This window comes from Silene latifolia, chromosome 8 (assembly GCF_048544455.1).
Source record: "Silene latifolia isolate original U9 population chromosome 8, ASM4854445v1, whole genome shotgun sequence".
Classification (NCBI taxonomy): domain Eukaryota; kingdom Viridiplantae; phylum Streptophyta; class Magnoliopsida; order Caryophyllales; family Caryophyllaceae; genus Silene; species Silene latifolia.
The window spans coordinates 410724-430287 of NC_133533.1; the positions used below are offsets into that span (position 1 = coordinate 410724).

At 39.1% G+C, this 19564-nt stretch overlaps 2 protein-coding genes and 1 long non-coding RNA gene across 5 annotated transcripts; 2 read left to right on the forward strand and 1 right to left on the reverse strand.

Annotated features, from left to right (window-relative positions):
* Positions 1-2213: 2213 nt before the first annotated feature.
* LOC141595904 (uncharacterized) lies at positions 2214-4068 on the forward strand. Its single transcript, XR_012522333.1, has 3 exons — positions 2214-2344; positions 3256-3655; positions 3752-4068. It is a non-coding gene; the product is annotated as an uncharacterized LOC141595904 (long non-coding RNA).
* An 866-nt stretch (positions 4069-4934) lies between these two features.
* LOC141593966 (uncharacterized) lies at positions 4935-7518 on the forward strand. Of its 2 annotated transcripts, none has more exons than XM_074414184.1 (6): positions 4935-5240; positions 5563-6160; positions 6262-6424; positions 6506-6675; positions 6756-7002; positions 7105-7518. In XM_074414184.1, exons 1-6 carry the CDS (start codon positions 5024-5026, stop codon positions 7222-7224), a joined length of 1515 nt encoding a protein of 504 aa, XP_074270285.1. In that variant the 5' UTR covers positions 4935-5023; the 3' UTR covers positions 7225-7518. The 2 variants fall into 2 exon arrangements, with proteins under 2 accessions (XP_074270285.1, XP_074270287.1); XM_074414186.1 differs by having other exon boundaries at positions 5566-6160.
* Positions 7519-8255: 737 nt separating this feature from the next.
* LOC141595905 (eukaryotic translation initiation factor 4G-like) lies at positions 8256-18499 on the reverse strand. Of its 2 annotated transcripts, none has more exons than XM_074415859.1 (10): positions 18343-18499; positions 17791-18054; positions 17617-17702; positions 17293-17439; positions 17091-17149; positions 16919-16975; positions 15289-16512; positions 12145-15191; positions 8871-9065; positions 8256-8787 (listed from the first exon to the last, which is right to left on the reverse strand). In XM_074415859.1, the coding sequence occupies exons 2-10, from the start codon at positions 17973-17975 to the stop codon at positions 8457-8459; spliced, it is 5331 nt and encodes a 1776-aa protein (XP_074271960.1). In that variant the 5' UTR covers positions 17976-18054; positions 18343-18499; the 3' UTR covers positions 8256-8456. The 2 variants fall into 2 exon arrangements, with proteins under 2 accessions (XP_074271960.1, XP_074271961.1); XM_074415860.1 differs by lacking the exon at positions 18343-18499 and adding an exon at positions 18237-18340.
* Between the last annotated feature and the right edge of the window lie 1065 nt (positions 18500-19564).

The following is a 19564-nucleotide window of genomic DNA, read 5'->3' on the forward strand; positions in this document are numbered from 1 at the left end:
TTTTACTCATTGCAGCACACAAATATTCCTTCTGGGCAATCAGCCAACCATGTTATTTTTTTTGGTCTAAACCATCCGGTAATCCGAACCACATTGAGCCGACTAATTCGGATTTCGGGGCGTGTCCAAGGATTACGATATTTAAACCCCTCCCAATCGCAGTTGTGGGGGATCGATCCGCAAACGATTGGTTAGCCAACCATGTTATAATATTGCCAAATAGTGAGCAGTTTTAGTATTCGTTAACACATTGTTTAAATCTCTAAGAAATTAAGAATTTGTTATACAGACAAGAATTAATTTACGGTATTACTCTTTCACATACGAGTTTTACTCTTTCACATACATTTTTTTCCATAATGTTTCCAAACACTACCCTCCCTCAACTAAAACCCTTGATTTTATTTTTCTCTTTCTCCTAAAACGTAATTAAATTTCACTTAAAATTTTCAAATTATGGATCTTAATTCATGTATCGAACAAGTATTACTTCAATTTGTCGAAAAACATTAATTTGTTGTACACGAAATTGCATTGTGCATAAAAAACGAATTTGCCGAAGCTGTAGTGCAGTGCGGCATCCCACAAAGTTGCGTTTTACATATTCCTTGTCAATTTGTCTTTCAAGACTAAATTGTCTTGTCATTTTTTTTCCAATTAATTAATAAATTATTTCATACATAGAAAAACATGAATTGACTGGGGATCCCGGCTATAGTCGTTGGTTGGGGTAAGTAGCTGGTGTCTGTGGCCGATCTTTGGTGGGTGGGTCGCCGGTGATAGGGATTGTTGGTGGTGGTCGGGGATGGAGATGGTGGCAGACTGACAGTGGTGGGAAAGGGATGATTTTTTTTATAGGGTACAAAGGTAATTTGTGTATGTAAAAGAGTAAAATGCGTATGTGAAAAAGCAACACCCTTAATTTATGTTGGCTTTCGACAAAGTTTGAGGTATTTGTTCAGTTAACCAGTTATTCACTTTCGTGTTCAATTAATCTGATATAAGTTTATGTTCCGTCAAACTAGTCACCGACGACCCTCTATCGCCCTACTCACCGGCATGTGGTGGCATCCCGGTTACCCAATACTCCCGCCATCTCACACCAATTATCCCTTGATTAATCTTAACATAAACCCTAATTAAAAAATACAAAATTATAGCAAAGAATCAATTTAATTAGTAATATTGGATTAAATGAATTAAAGACTTGCTCTATTCGATTACAATTGGTCTCCCTTGTGACGGGTTACCATTTGTGGCGGATATTTTGTGAGATAAAATGGTAACAAAATGGGTTAGTGGAGAAAGGGGACCACATGAATAATGTTGCAGAGAGAGAAAAAGTGGGTACTTTGTGAGGTAAAATGGTATCCGTCACTCAAAAGTGACGGATATATACCGTCACAAACAAGAATTTGTGATTCGATTAATCCTTCATAATTGAATAATTTTTGAGGTAGGTAAAGAGTTAGCAATAGAGAGAGGCATAGAGAAAATTAAGTTTGATATTTTTTAGTTAAGGGTAGACAAATGGAAAGTCCGGTACAAAAAGTACTATAATGAGTAAAAAATGTACTGCGAAAATAAATTACGAATCTTATAATCCATCGGTTTCTAAGTTCAATTATAACGTATTGGTAATTACTCCATATAAGGGGGTGTTTGGTTCGCGCATGGGTATGGGTTTGGAATCAGGAATCATACCCGAGTGGTATGGGTTTGAAACTTGATTCCTCATACCATGCGTTTGTTTCAATTTCAGGTGGAATGAGATCGAACTTCATCAAAGTCAAAAAAATCTAAAATACAACATTGAAAATAATTATTTTTGATACTAAAAAATCATGAAAATGAAGAGTTAATCAAATAAATGTAAAAAAAAATCATTTAAAATGTTTCATTTAAGTTTTTTTCATGTTTTTTGGTTTTATTACTTGATACCCATGGGTATCAATCTCATACCCACCTCCCCCTTGGGTATGAGAAACCCATACCTCATGGGTTTGGGATATGGGTATGAAACCCCTATTTTTGCCAAACAAACACTTGGTATGAGTTTGACTCATTCCAAACCCATGCCTCATACCTTTATGAGTTGAACCAAACGCCCCCTAAGATCACATAATTTCTCGAGTCGAACGGTCTCTCTAATTTTGATCACAAATTCTCTTTTTCTCTTATTTAACATATTTGACCTGTTTTAAACTTGAGACGGTGATATCTCATTTTCATTAAAAACGCAGGAAAACCTAAAGGCATAAGGGCAGTAAATCAAAAGAAGAGTGACATACATTTCCCATGTCCATCAACAGATCATTCGTAAAGAAGGCGATCAAAGCAAAAGGCAAGTCCGTCCGTCCAATTATCCTTCTCCTTTTTTCCAATTTCATTATTTTCGTACGTTACATTACTCTAATTTATTCTTTGTTCAAATCAGTGGTGCATATTATGTGACATTGGGTCTCCGTATACGTTTTTTCTGCATTTTCTCCGATTTCAATATTCTACACAAATTACAATCTATAATTTCCGTTCTATACTCACGACTTGATTTTCAGTGACACATCCGCCACCAATTGAAATGCTATTTTTCCTTTGTTATGAAATTCGAACCAGATTGGTACTGTCGTTTGGTTGTTTACGTTGTTTTTACGGGTAATGTGCATTCCTATGTCCATCTTGTATCAACTCATGATTTTTATGTCAATGCAAATGCAAGTTTCTGTAACTAAATATCTAATGTCGACTTATATAATGTCATTCCCCGTGTTCAAAGGACTCAGATTTACTGTTTTTTCACTTGTTACCATGATGGTTTAACAAAATAAGTTACCAAATAATGCACTTTGACACTATTTTATGCATTTTTATAATGGCCTTGACAAGTTTCTATGGTTAACAACACATTTAGTTATAGACCAACTCCTTTAATTTGCGATATCCTGGTAACATGGTATTTTGATGTACTGGAGTCATGTTGTTCTCCCAACTCTCCTTATATGATGCTTTTCCTATCTACATTTTTAAGATCGTTTTCTATCTTAGTTCAATAGGGTGATATGGATGCATCGTCTTCAAATCTTGTACGAATTGTTGTTCTCCTAACTCCCCTTATAGGGTGATTTGGATGCATTGTCTAAAAATCATGTCCTAATCTTCGTTCAATAAGGTTACGCAGTCATTTACAGTTATCAGGCCAACTAATTTGTGAAACTTGTAGCTGTTCTGATCAAATTATAATGGGTGATTGTTCAGTGTAAGGAATTCAAGGTTGCATCTTTTGTTATAATAATAATGGTGTATTAGACAAGTTGGGAGTGGGAAGAGGAAATGATGAGGTTAAAGCATGAAGGAGAAGGAGAAGGAGGAGAGCAGCAGAGGGAAAAAGAAAGAGAAAGACGACGTGTAAGAGACAGAGAAAGAAGACAGAACATGAGCCGAGAACAAAGGGAGAGACATCTTGCGAGGCGCCGTCTTAATTATCAACTCAGAAGGATAAGGGCTCACAACGCCAAACTTCTTAATCACTCCCCTTGTCTAGAAGCAGCTCCTAAATCACCAAGAATGCCTAGAAGGTTACGCTTATGTCACATCCGACATCTTGCTAGACGTCTGCATTCTGATGCTACCCTCCAAATTGGAATCACCCTAGACTGTAAGTTTTTTTTTGTTTCTTTTGGATGAAAACAGCAACTAGTACTTGGTCGGGTTTACAATTGTGGATTCACTGTTTGTCAGTTGTATTTTTCAGATGGTTGGGCAAAAAGATTGCGGCTAATTCACGTTAAACGCCTGGCAAGAGCATTAAAGGTATAATCGACAAAGTTTTAGTGTTGACAGTACGGTGATGAAGGGTATGACCCAGTTTTGGTTGTTAAAAGCTACAAGTAGAATTATGTTGTATAAGTTGTTATCCCATGGATGTTGAGTAAGGGACGACCAATTACTTAACTGCTTGTACTCCTTAGATAACACTCATTTCACACAAATGATTGATGGATTACTGTGAAGTGGTGTACATTGAGTTGATTATTAATACTTTTAATCCGGAAATCAAGCTGTTGATACTCCATGCTAGCGTTGCCGCTTTGTAGGAATGTACAAGTCTTTAATTTGTGTGCCAGGCTTGAACACATTGGTTTATTTCTAAATCAGAATGAGTGTCGACATACTATGGATTCGCTAGTCTTTTACCTCCCTACATAACCTACAAAGACGGAGTCTGATTTAACGATTCTTGAGGCCTTGAGTGAGCCTGAAGCATTACAGTAGTATACAATTGTTTTATTCATTATGCTCTCTTATGGATTACAGTATATCCTTTGTTGTTTGAAAGAAACACTCCCACTATTGGATCATAATCAAATTCTCAACAATCATTTTCTGTTTGGGAGAGATAATACAGCTATCTTAAACCCCTATGTTTACCTCGAGTTATCTTAAACTTCTATGTTTACCTCTTGAAAATAAACTTTAACACTCGTATCCCACTCTATCTTATATTTATGGGACAAGTGCTCCAAAAAATGCAAATTAATGTTCGCTTTTAATACTATTATTACGAGTATTGAAAAGGAAATAATTATGTTAAAAACCCGGTGTACATCATAGCGATGACGTACCATAAACCAATCACAATTCAGAATCGATGTCCGCAATAGCCAATCATCATCATCGACATAATTTTGGAAACAAATTTTAATCTAATTTTTTTCCGAAACACTTTTATGGAAATAGTTTCCAAGAGTATAGACAAAGAAAAAACATAGTAATACTAATAGTAATACTAATGCTATTGTTTTTATTTTTAAATTACGAGTATATTTTTATTTATTAGTAAAAGAAGAAGATAGAAAAGTGGAAACCAAAATATATAAAAAATATAAAAAAAAAAAAAAAAAAAAGAAGTCGTCTAAGAGCGTAGAGCTGGAAAACGGAAAGTGTGAAGGGTGGGCAGGAAACATATAAAAACCTTATTAAGGTTGTTGATAAAAAAACCTAAGAGAATCTGAATAAGAAAAGCATGTATCCTAACGGTGATCTTGTTAGTCAATCATCGTCTTCAATGTCGAAAGCAGTTGATGATCAACAACAGCAGCAGCAGCAGGAGGAACAGCAACGATTCCAACGTCGACGACAACTACTGCAACACAATCATCAGCATTATCAACCCCAAACCTCCCAGTATGACCCAATCTCCGCTTTCCGTAACTTAACCTTGTCTCATCACTCTCCACCAGGTACAGGTTCCATATCGAAACATTCCTCTTTCTTTAATTCTGCTTTCTTTATACTATAATATAATCAATATATTCACTTTGATTTCTTGTTTTCTTTAATTCCCTCAAAAATACTGCACAGCCCTGCAATGCCTCCAATTTGATTTAGTAGAGATAATTACGTGATCATGATTTACAATGTTGATGTGAAAAGACGTCTTCTTTGATTCTAATTGCGCCGTTGTTTACTTTCTTTCGGATAATAATAATAATAATTTAGAGTTGGCATATTGATGAATGAAGTGATAATATAATTGTGCGTGTTTGTTTATTTGTCAAACAGCAGAAAATGGTATGTCAAATAATGTGAATGGATTAGTGGATGCAGCAGCGTATCTGCCTCAAACCCTGGAGGATTATTGGCCGATTCCTAGGGCAAGAAACGGTGCCACCACCCAACCAATTGGGAACAATAACATGATGACCTACTATCCTCCTCCTCCTAATATGTCACCACCACCCTCACCTTATAATATTGGAGGACAACAAGTATTAGGCATGGCTGATCAATATCCACTACCTCATTTGTACAATGCTCATGCTGCTGCTAACCTTGCCTCGTTTCCTTGCAACATGCAATACCCTGCTCCTTTCTCACCTGCCTTGCCTAATCGTCTTTATCCTAATACTAGTGTCGTCCCTCCCCAAGGCGGCTTGCCTGCTCTTTATCCCGATGCTGCTGATGAGAGGAGGCTGATTACAGTAGACATGTTGGCTAATATTTTGCGCTATCCTTTTGAATACATGACCAACTCTTCATTAAATCGCTCCCTCAATATGTTCCTTTGTAAATTCAGTTCTACCAAATTCATTGATGAGTTTGTAATGGCCATAACAAGTTCCAAGAATGGCCTAGTCGATGCAGCTTGTAACTACTATGGGTATGCATGCATGTTTAATCAATCAATTCAATTTCTCTTCTGAGTTTTATTATTTGTCAGACTTGTGTTTTATGTATGTATGTATGTATGGATGTGGGCAGGAGTAATTTGATACAGACGCTGATCAAGGTGGCGAAAAAGCGGGCAGTAATAGCACACGTGCCTCGTATCCTTGCTGATGCTACTGTGCTTTTGATGACTAACCAATCCGGAATGCATGTTGTTAAGCAGTGTTTTATCGAATTAGAGGAAGACAAATATAAGGTAACTTGAAGATTTTCATCCTTTAATTTCTCAATTTCGGACTAGAACAACTGAAGTGGTGTTGTGTACTGATGGATGCAGCCTCTGTACGATAACATGATGGAGAATTACAATTGGTTTAAAATAGCTACAGACAAGCATGGATGCCGCGGTTTAAATGAGTGCTTAGACTACATGGTGCATGACTTCAAGGCCGGTCTCCTAGCTCGCATTGCTGCTAATGCCCAGACCTTGGCCTTGGATGTTTATGGGTGGGTATTAACCTTTTTTATTATTTGTATACTAACTACACTATGATGATGTTCCTAATAACAATTTGTAACGCATGCAGAACATATATAGTGCAACATGTACTGGATCTGCGAACGGAACACACAGATCAAATAGTGGATACCCTGCTGCCTTTCCTTGAAGTGTTGTGCACAACAAAGAATGGGAGTCATCTTGTAGAGAAATGTCTTGACACTTATCACAGTTCTCTTGTGATACGAGAACTTGTTGAGAAACATAAATTAGTGAGATTAGCCCTTCATGAATGTGCTAATTATGTGATCCAGAAAGCAATAAAACGCTCAAGGGTAAGATATATAAATCTGATTTACAACGAAGCCATTATTGAGTGCCAGAAGGCCATTGTTGACAAGTGGTTGTTTGTATGTTTGTTTTGTTTTGTTTTGTAGGGAAGAGATAGTGAACTACATGAAAAATTAATTAAGATATTGTCGAAAGAAAGAACCGCACTCCAAGTGAATAAGCATGGAAAGTATGTTGCAAAATTGCTGCCGGAACATCAAGTGTAGAAGCCAGCAGTGTAGACAGACAGTCAGAAATGTTGTTAGTACAATGGTAGTTGTGAAGTCGCGCTTTGTTATCAATCATGTTAGTTATGATCAAATTATGTGGTTGAATTGTTTGTAGAAACTCTTTCAAGTAATATGTTTGTGTGTAGGCAGAATAGTATGTTTGTGTCATTGTGTGTGTGTGTGTGCGCGCGCTTAATATGTATTCGTGTTCAACATTCTTAAACTCAGTAGCGTCTGTCAGATGTATGATTTTGTTTTTATCATATAATAATCTCTGCAATAATTCTTGCCTGGTTGGCTTTTGGGATAATAATAATAATAATGATGATGATGGTGGTACAACAAGAACGGCTGATGTTGAACAATTAAAGCCGTTGATCAACAACTTGAACATCATCAAAATTAGCAACTCAAACACGACGAAGCACACAAGCATCGATCTTATGATATGATTGATGATAATGATAATGGTTATGTGTCTCTCTCGCTCGTCGTCTTTAATTTGCTGTTATTCAGATAGTTTCCTCAAATAATGCTACAATGCTTAGATTTCTTAATGTTTTAATCCTTACATTGCTTCTTAACAGAGGAAATTAGACATCCTACAATTCACAACATTAACATTTTGGATGATGCATCTTTTGTTGAACTTGAACAAGAAACAACACCACGCATGTCCTCCTATTTATCCACGCTTTGTGGGATGGCTCGGCCCAGAATAAAATGCCTCCAAATACAAGGCAAGTCTAAGGACAATTCATTGTCTCACAAATACGAGTGACATTAGTGATTTTGCTAGTGGCATTATGCCTTCCCTAAAATTACGCCAACATATTATTTGATTTTTGGCCTGTGGCATTGCTGAGCCACCTATATATATGTACCATCAATGCAGAGTTAAGCGTAAAAGTCAGAGCTGTATAGAGCATACATGTCAAGAATGCGATCACAGATCACAGTAATTATCGCGCACTCAGCAGGCTCAATAGAACTCAGCCATTTAAATTAGCATCAAGAACACAGAAGCATAAAGGAAAACTGGATTCTCACCCACCAAAAACATCAACTATTTTCAAATACAGTTACTTCATACTAGAAACAAAACATCAGCTGTTAATGAGCCTATTTGTTTTCAATCTTGCCTATAAATATTTTCAAGAGCAAAAAAAAAAAATAGTAGCCCATACATAAATATTTCTAAATTTCGGGTAGAGAGTAATCACAAAACCCTACATAAACATCTCTAATTTTGGGCATCTGATGGGTGGGGGAGGGAGGAAATGATGTAACTGCAACTTAGAGCTAACTCGGATCTCATTCAGAGTCGATTCTCCTTTTTCAGATTTGATCATCTCAAGCAGACTTGCAACAACTTGGGCTGCCAGCCCGACCTCAACTAGTCTACCTGGTTCCTCACCACCGTGCTGTATCAGATGGCCCACATCTTTCAAGAGCAAAACATTTTCCAGTACCACCTTCGCAAAAATACGCCCGAGAAACTCAGGTGCTTTAGGTGCATCCGTCACAGTATCCTCTAAGTTGGTCAATACTGATTCAAACCTACAAGGTCAAACCAAATATCAACAATGTGAAAGCTTTGTAATAGATCAAACCAAAATTGCCCAAATGCGACACTGACTTACCCTTGAATTAATTGACTTGGGCTAAAAGTGCCATCTTGAGGCTTCGTAAGGCTGACCAGCAGTTTTGCCAATGAATCACGTTCGATATCCTTCCTTTCAAAGGAGTCGCTAACCCATGTAGACACAACATTAGGGTAGAAGCTGGGAGCATTCAAATCTTTGATGCATAATGCAACTTCCTTCTCATCTTTCACACTGCAAGCAAATTACTCTTAATTATATTACAATCCTAAAGCTGAATATATAACTTCTCCATACTAACCAAAGTGAATTCACGGGATGTAACTCCAATGCGCGTTCTAAGATGATATGGGACACCAGATCACATGTATTATTGTATAGTTAATAGTACTAGCACCAGAAAACCCATAAAGGGATTGTTAAGCTGCTTCAATTCCTAACTGATTTTGTTTTTCCTTTGAGGTAACTTATATATAGAGTAAGAAAATAAGAGGGAATGTAATCAAAATATCAGCAGTAGAGCAAACCACGCAACATGAAAATATAGGGAGCGCCAATTCCCTTGAACTTTGGACACTACAATCTCAAAGCACCCAATCTAATGTCAATTCCCTTGCCAATATAACCAGCCTAAAGAAGCAACATGTCCTCCAGGAGTCAACAAAAAACATGATCATGAATATCTTTTATATCCAAAATACAAAAAAATATAACAGGAACCCAGCTTAAACGTCAACTATAACCTAGAAACAAAGTAACAAAATAACCTACATGCATGTCGGGAACATTGCAGATAAGGAACTAAACAAAAGTACAGAAAAGGTAAACCAGCACTTTTGCGTAAGTATAATAGCATCCTACTGCACACCAACTACATTCCACCTTGTCCTTGTGCAAACCACATGCAGATGATAGGAATCAACATGAAACAAAATCATCAACTAGAAGTCAATGCAACTCCATCATAGATAAAGGAATCGCTAGCCTTTTTAGAGTTCCAGGGTATAATTTCACACTACCTACATACGACTTTGGGTAAGGTTACATGCTCAAAGTGCCCAAGCCTAATGTAAGAGGCATATTTTGGTAAGCCATCCTTCAAAGCCATCTCCACATACAAGTACAACAAAAGCACATATAAAATTTATCTAACAGAACATGGGTCCAAATAAATAGCGGGAATAGCGACCACACTTGTACCTCACAAATAGACTATGTCTCCTGAGAATCATATGATAGTCTGATACAACATTTTCAAATATCGTTGAAACAAAAACAGTGATAAAATTAGCAAAATAATGCAAATGAGCAACTAAAATGAAGAATACAAAGAAAAAGACCCGTACTCGAGATAACAGTAAATCCTATACTGAGAAAAAGCATGGGGGTTCTTAGAGCATCCCCAGCTTTTCTCTCCATGGGTGGGCCCAAAACATCCACCTCATTTTCTCCAATCTCCATCTAAAAAACACCCACATCCATGGATAATATTTTTATCCATCGGTTGAATATTAAAGGGGACAACAATCCACATGGCATAAGACTATTGGACCACTTGACAGAGGGGACCCACCAAAAGACAATTCAGTGGGATTGTTATACAAAAGTGACGGTTTATGCGCTAAAAACAAAAAAAATCAAAATGAAAGGTTGTTGTCAACTGCGGGCCCCACTATTTTCTCTCCATCAAAAAGGAGGAGCTCTCCGTTCCACCGGATAATCCTTCCATTCTCCATCCCCATGGAGATTTTCTTCATGGATAAAGGAGCCTATGGAGAATAATTTCTCTCCATCCTACCCATGGAGATTTTTTTCTCCATGGTTGGGGATGCTCTGATGTTGTTGTTGGTTGGGGATGCTCTTAGTATATAGTTCAAGATGATCCTAGCATATCGCAAGTTCATGATTTGTGTTTTGCCAGCAGTAGGCAGAATTCCTTAGACACACAAGTCACACATCTAAGAAAATGATATCGGAGAAATTATAAGCATGTGAATCCAAAGCCACGAGAGCTAAAACAGCTCTATAGGAAAGTACTACAAACGTAGTGAAGGAGCTGTAAGATAGAAACATTAATTAAGCGTTTAGCCCTATGTATTTATCTATTCAATCATTCCATGAGCTTAGAACTCCTCTGATGCTAGTCTGCCATAATAGATGACCGGACAAAAAATTGCCATCAAGGCCCTTTGTAAAACCAGGAGAGGAGAGCTGGACAAAGCACACCTATGCAGGTATGATGGCTACACTCTGATGATTGAAAAACTTAACAAATTTGCTTTGGCTTAAGTTTCACAGCAAATTCCTTGATGTGATAAGGGAAAACTACGACACAAAAATGTAGCAGGATATGAGACCTGAAAGTGTTAATCACACTATACAGCGAGCATACGAAATTCCTAACCAACAAATAAAAGGAATAACATATACCACATCATAAGCCCACTTTCTCTTATTTTCATCTCACATTGACTTATCGTTGCAAGCATACTAAATTCCTAACCGACCAATCAAAGGAAAAGCATCTGACACGTCATAAGCCCACTTTCTCTTATTTTTATCACACATTGACATCATATGCCAAACAGATTCCCGCCCAAATACCTCAGTCGGACAATGTTGCGTATTCGACACATATGTTCAAGTGTCCCACATCAAAAGATTAGAAGAAATGGGAGGGGTTATAACTGTTGTTGTTTCCTCGCCCATTGGCTTAAGCTTTTGTCTTGATATGGGTGGCAACTGGCAACTCACTTATAAATCGGGCTACTCGCTTAAATTCTGGCTTAACGGTGGTATTAGAGCAAATGGTTCAGCTGGCGACGTGTGAGGCAGGCCAAATATGATTGAAGATCTACGTTTTGTCTCCCGTGTCGAATGTCCATCAGATGTAGTGGTGATCGGGCAGCATGTCTAACAACATTATAAGATGAGTTTGCAAATCTTCAACGGGAGTTTGAAGAAGAAATGTGTGAAGGGAGGGAAGTTGATTATTCACACAAATGTTCAAGTATCCCATATCAAAAGATAAGAAGTGAGTGTAGTACATAGATGTGGTTGTACGCTCACATTGGCTTATGTTTTTGGGTTGCTATGGGTGCAACTCCCTTATAAAACAAGCCACCCTCTCTAATTCTTGCCCCACAGACAAACAGCTTAAGCAACTACTATAACTCAACATGATTCTGATTACCAAACGAAGACATAGAAAAGAGGGAAGTAGAGACAACATTACAATAGCATGCAGACAGCATGCAATTCAAAAAAGAAACAAATAAAGGGTATAAACTGAGACAACTAAACGAGTTCATACCTGTAAAATTCTTTTATTGCTGCAATAGACATATTGCGTAACCGCTCTTCAGGCAAGACGTTATTTGAAGAGTGATTTTGAGGTACAGATATTCCTGCTCTTGGCACGGAGGAGGTCGTTGGCCTAGACCTGTCCAAATTTCGATCCAGGTATCTTGAGTCCCTATTAGCAGAACTTGAATTAAGCTCTTGGCTACTGGATTGATCAAAAGCAACTGAAGCACCAAATCTGTCTGAGGCATTCCTTGGGAAGTGACCTTCCCTGGTGCTGTAAATTCCAGGCTCTTGTGCAGCTCCGTAGCCATTTAGACCCCCACCCATTCTTCTAGAATCCCCAAAGGAGGGAGAATTGCCGTATAAAGATGAACTTGACACTGATGGTTGTCTATGCGCCATGTCTCTGGCAAGACAACCTTGAGGTCCAAGCATAATTGGTTCATCAGATGAAGACCTTTGGGGTAGAGGCACTGAAACAGTACTGCTTTCATAAATGTTCCTACCATCCATCCGCATATCCTGCCCACCAAACCCGCGAATTTGGGGAGACATACCTCTGTAACCCATTCCTGTGCCAATTGGGGAAGATAACATTGATCCCCGTGGACCAAATTCTAACGGTTGACCCCTTCTTGCTCCAGCGTTCATGCTGACATTACGACTTAATCGGTTAACTTGACCCTGCCTTTCCTGAGCAGCATCACGATGCACTTCTTCAATCTTCTTCGGCCCTTCAATCTTCCTTCTCTGTTGCCATTTGTTTTTCCTTAAATCAATAGCATCCCTCAACATGAACCGTACCCTTGAAGATAGCTTCATATCATTGGAGAGCTGTCCCATGATGTCAAAATAAGCATCCATATGCTCCTTGGCTTTGGGATGATCGATCATCTCCCCGATAGTGCTCATCAACTTGCACAAAGCTTCAATGTTCTCTTCATCAGGTTTTTGATATTGGCCCAACAGCTTCTTTATACACTCGTGCATAATTCTTTCTGTCAACATCCTCTTCTTGTACAGCTCTCCTATCAATCTAATGTTACCCAGCATACGCCTCCGCACTTTCACTCTCATCTCTTCTCTCACTGCTTCAGACTGTTCTGAGCCCCCTTCACCATCAGCATTATTGGCTTCTTGTTCCTCTCTTTCTCCCCTCTCGAATTCCTCCTGACATTTGTTAAGAAGCAACCGCCTGAACGTGATCTTCTCATCATCTACACTAAGGTCTGGCAACCCAGATGCCAGGTGTTGGCAAAAGTTTGCATACATTTCACAGAAAGTTGGTTCGGTTAAAGCTTTGTCAAAGATCTGAGAGATAACTCCAGTTAAAGTTGTAACATTGTCTATGTTTACTTCTTTAACTTGCTCAAATAATCTGTCAAAGTTCTGAGGAGTCAGCTTGTTTAAAATACCCTTCAACTTCCTTTGTTTTGCCTGTTCTTCATCAGTTACTTTACCAATTTCATACTTTCTCTCAGCTTTGTGTATCACGGGTACAGTAGTATGGGGAGAAGGCATCAAACCTTTATTGAAGTTAGTACCTCTTAGCCAACGGTCAGTATCAGGGTTATTTCTTTGAACACCCTGGAAGCCCAAGGAATGCATTGGCCCGGATAAAATACCCCCAACATTCTGAACGGGGCCTTGTGGTCTTGGGTTCCGAAGCACACCATAATTAGGCCCGGGACCCCGACCACCTTGAAATCCTGACATGTCGTTTCCATGAACAAAGTCTGCCCTTGGATCTGGAGAAAAAGGGCCTGGTTGTTTGTTCCACCTATCAGCATTCATCGTCACATTGGCTCGCCGGTCACGAGTACCTACACCCGCTCTGTCAACAACTCTTCCAGCAGTAGGATATTCACGATCACTACGAGGAGTACTAACACGCATTAAGGCATCAGCTACGTCAGACATAATTTCAAAACCCTCAGGAAGGTTTGGGCATAGCTCAGAAAATTTAAGAAGGAAATCTCTGGAATACTTTTTTGTGGTAACAACCTCTTCATCATGAACACCTTCACCAGAAGATTCCAACTTTGGTGTGGAGATGTCAGCAGCATCTTCCCAGTCCTCTAACTCAGGTTTACTCTGCTCATACTTGTTCTTCGGTGTGCTCTCCTCTGTGTTAGCATCATCAGTGTGCACCTCCTTCATATTGCCCTCATCAGCATGTTCATGTTCTGAAGCATCAATGCTTTCTTTCTTATCCTCTGGCCCCTTGTAAGCATTGTAAAGATCAGCAGTTGTACCAAGAGCATCTGCCTTCTGAAGCAATTCCTTCAACTTTTTCTTCCCTCTATTTTTTGGCTTTGTTGACTCCAAGGACGACTTACTTGATCCTGATATACTACTAGACGATGAACTTGGCCTAGAAATGTCAACGGTCTCTGTTTCGAGCCCTGCATTTGCGTCCAAAATGTTTGCAGAAACAGGTATTACCTCATGGTCTGTCACACTAGATTTTGATAAATCAAAGTCCTTCGGACTTGGGCCATCCAATAAGCCTGATGAAGTTTCTGAGACCGAGATATCATGAACATCAGAGAGTTTGCTCTGCATTATTTCACCTTCAGTGATAGGTGTGTCAGAATCTGCATTTGTTTGAGTAGCTTCTATTGCATCCCCAACAAATTCAGTTTTCCCTGTAAGTTTAACCGAGTTATCTTGTCCAGCTCCTGCGAGATATTCTGGGCCCTTCGAATCATCTAACGACAGCACTTCTGGAAGTTCTGCCTCTGCACCATTGCTAATAGATGATTTACTTGCAATGTCTTCACACAAAGGAGGACCATCTTGTTTAAAAGCTTCATTCATCACATTCTGGGATTCACCGCTTTCAGATGGATGAGACAAGTTCGCAGAGACTTTAACGGCAAGTTCATTTGGTGTTGTATCAGTCACAATAGGTGATAACCTGGCGGGATCCGATAGACCATCCTTGGGTTCCGATGAAGAACAAGTTATTTTAGCCTCTGAACTTTCTGCCGTGGTAATCTTGGAAGAATCATCTAAGTGCTTCAGCACTTGGGTGTTGGACTCTCCATCAACCTACAGAGGGTACAAAATGAAATTAATAAAAAAAAAAGAAAAAAAAAAAAAGAATCACCAAAAATGAAGGAACCTGCAGAGATGGTTGGAGATTTACATTTTCGCTCAGCTGTTTCTGGATGTCCCCAGTGGATATAGGCATAACATCTTTGAACTTACTGACAGAATCCAAACTAGGAATAGGTGCAAGGTCCCTTGGATTTGTGTTAAGAGACGCAGGCAATGTTGCTGGGATAAGGGCCTCAACTGTAACAGAAGTTGGTGCAGGAGCAAATTGATTTGAACTCGCAACATCAGATTTTGACGGCATAGTTACCTTTAAACCTTTTGTGGAACTTGCAGCCTTTTCGCCGGCAGCTTTAATAGTAACCGGTTTTGAACTTGGTTGCGTTAGAGGAATCAAATTCTGAATACCCCTGCTATGGTCAGCAAATGAAAGGTCAACGCCAAGCTTTGAGACCCCGCTTTTACCTGGAAAGGTATTAGAAGGTTGGAACACAAATGACTGTGCTTGGCTAACGGGATAGGTAAACCTAGACCCCTGAGTGGTAGCACTTGACTGTGTACCCACCAAGGGAAGTGAACTTGGTGCTGGAAAAATTGGGGGACCAGAAGAATAAGTGTTAGAATAATAGTTCATAGGATGGTTAGCAGTATAGGGAGGAAGAGGTTGGTTTTGTGTGGCAGCAGTATGATGTGACATTGATGGAGATGGCCCATCATTCCCAAGTCTCAACTCTTCATGCGTATCTGGATGAGTTATCTTCACTATTGTACGGGTGCTGCCAAAATTTCCAGCAGGCTGTTGGTTAAACTGAGTAGGCTGTTGGTTAAACTGAGTAGACATGTTAATTCCAACGTTCCCTGGCTGATGAGGAAGCTGGGTTGGCGGCTGAGTGGTGTATCCCAAGTTCTGGCCTGGATGTACAAGAGAATGAACATAGAGTTGATGTGGGCCTTGAGAGGGAGTTCCCATCGGTAAAGGCATCGGCATTGGCATTGGCATTTGAAGTGAACTAGATGGCACGCCATGAGACTGAATTCGTTGATTGGACCCACCATAGTGCATTGAAGGTGCTTGTTGATGATATGGCGAAGGCATAGACAACCCTGCCATCGGAAGAGCAGGAGGTTGGGGTTTTTGTGCCGGCGTTGGTGGAGATGCAGAAGTCACAGAGACATCTCTTTTGACATGTGGCTTTGTATTAGTTTCCTGACTGACAGGTTTCTCAACTAAAGCAGCCTCCTTCGTTGCAAAGTCCGGCTTATGACCACGAGGTAAGGGAACTGAGGGTATAGCTCTTGAAGCATCACGTTTAGCCTGAATAAAGGAAAAAAGCAGTAAGCAGGACAATTACAATATAAGAACAAGAAAGAAACAATAGAACAAGAACAGCGCGTGTTCAATGCTTCTATATAACCATGTCTACAAAAGAGAACTTGAAATTTATCGGAACAGAAAAAAATGATTCCTTCTGTAACATTTCAAGTATCAAACCATATCCACTGCCTCAAAGCTTTATCCTTTTTTAATATAGGCATCTTTATATGTTCAGCAGCTCAACGCAAGAAATAAACGAAAAGGCAATATCACTCCATAGATTCAATCAGAAGAGCTGTCTAGTGCCTAACTAGATAAAGTACATAAGAATATGTTATATATTAATATTAATATAATATCTAGTGGTTAAAAGGGCAACAAAATGGATGAAAAGGGTAAAGCAAACCTGATCACGCTGTTGCTCATCTAACTTTGGTGGAGCAGAGCTCGTTCGAGCTGGCACCTGTAAATAAATTAACAACATAGCATAGGGTTAGTGAGTAAACGCTATTGGATAACTTAACATCTTAGACTAGCATGACAGTTTTAAACAAGTTTTGATATCAAAGACAACGAACCTGCATATACCCTGCACTAATGGAACCAAACTGGAGCGAAAATCCCTTGACTCCATCCCCTAAATCAAAAGAAGATAGGAAACATAAAAGAAGAAAAAAGATCATTATTTTTTAATCAATACGAAGTAAGAAACAATACATTAGGACGAAAAAAACCCTAAGATAGAAGATGGCAGAATGTGAAGCAACAAAAAGGTTATACCCTTAGATGGGGTAGATGGCAGCGTGGAGACCGTATTAGTGGATGACGGCTGATTAGAAGGAGCTTTGGGTAAGGGTCGTTCAGTCTTCTGGGGCGGCACATCAGCTAGCTTAGCAACGACAGGCGGAACTGGTATATTGGACACTCCTGAAATGTCAAAACTAGTCGCTTAAACCATTTGAATGATTTTAAGAATAATAAACAGCAAAAGAAAAACGGGCGAGTACAATTAACACAAAATACTTGGCATGTCCTCTACAGGTACATGCAATAGTCGTAATAAAAGACGAGACTAAAGTTGCCCAGTTGTGAAAGTGAAGTAACCTGGTAATGGAGACGGCAAAGGGGCGCCATTTTGCAGTGACTGAGCAGGTTGGGCGCCTTGAGGGGTATTGCTAACCTTAGCATAACTGAAAATCAAAAAAGAAAAAGAAAAATGAGCAGCACATAAGGGAGCAGTAATGAGCTTCCTTTAGCATAAAGTCGTATCATTGATACCTGCGGTTAGAAGGAGGAATGGGGTTGGCGGTAGAGGTAGAGGGGGCGGCAGGGGCACGGGAGCCGCGGCCGCCGTTAAAAGGGCGATGGTTGGATCTATTGGAGTGACCAGATCGAGCACCACTAAATGTTGGTTTTCGAAACTGGGTATCGTTCTTGTCCGACCTTGATTGATTGAGGGACATCTACACCCTCAAAACCCCGACTACCTACTTTTATTTTTATTATTATAATCAACTCTTTCTTCTTCTTCTTCTTTTATACCTAATCAATCAATTAATTAATCATCAACATATCAAATTCCATTCATCAATCAAACATACAAACAATCAACAGTAAATAAATCAAATTAGGGTTAGTGAAAGTAAATTAGAATGGCAAATAAAATAATTAGGGTTTAAGAAAAAGAAGGAATATATTAGTAATAAGGAGAGAGTAGTACTGACTGGGTTGGGTATTAGTATAGAGAGCAGAAAAATAGGAGAAAAGGAGAAAGAGAAGAGACGAAAAGAGGGAAGACGAAGAAGCAGCACAGGAAGGAAGAAGGAATACCTGTTGTTGAGAAATTGAGAATGAATCAATTGTGAACAAACGCTGCTTTTTTTTTTTCTTTTTACATACTTTCCTTTTTTCCTTTTTTCCTTTTTTTTTTTTTTTTTCTTTCAATCAGTTTACTCGTAGGAGTACGACTACTGAGCTAAACGGCTTTCCCAAACTTAACTTACCTCTATGGGAAGTTTTTTTGATTTGATATTTATTCAATATTATTGATGGGCGTATTCTCGCACCCGACCGACCGAAATCAACACGTTGAAGCGTCGAGGATATCCACAACAAGTCAACGACCTAGACAAAATTTAACCGACGCAACTGTCTAGGTCCCTACCGAGACAACTAGCCAAATGGGGGCACATATCCGCGTACTCATATCCAAGACCCCTCGGCGGTGAGTCAACAGGGCCCGCCGGCCTGCCATAGGTCCCTCGGCCGAGGGGTAGATCAGTCTTTCCACCTGCTAGCCACTTGGCCACTACGTGACAAAAGGTGAAAGTCTATAAATACTCCTCTACTCTCATTGAGTAGAGGATCCACAATTTAGCCAAGAATCACTATTCATCCTGCAGAATATCTTCTTTATCTCTCTACAACACATACTTAGCCAAGTAACATACAACTTAGTCCATTCGAGTTCTTCGACTTGAGCGTCGGAGTGAGAAAGACGCACACAAAGCCAAGCCCCGCCGTTCATTGTTGCAGGAGAGGCCGAGGAGAACAATCAAGGCAAGGAAGATTTAACCAAAGACGTCATCTTACAAGCGCGGGTGGTAAACAAACTTGCTCTGGAATTACACCCGGAACAATTATGTTAATATAATATATTAATAATATTTTGTTTCATTCTTGATTTACAAAATTAAATTAATTAAATTAAATGACTTATACTAAATACGGTAGAAATATATGAGATATAGTAGAAATTGAAAAAGATTAGTCACTTGGTACGGGTATATATATAGTGGAGGAGTACATCGTATTGAGCTAGAGAATATTTTCTAAATATATGGATATCCATCTCATTAAAAGTTAAAACTTCACTAGATAAAATTCTACTCCATCGAACAAAAAATCTAATAAAAGAAAACATCTTAACTTCTTCCATGTTTTGCGCCTTGGTGAATCACTATAGGGAAGAGGACTCGAATTGAACCCATGACCTATTGTCAGGTTACCTTAGTCTTAACCACTAGAGCAAATTTGTTGACACTAACAAGTA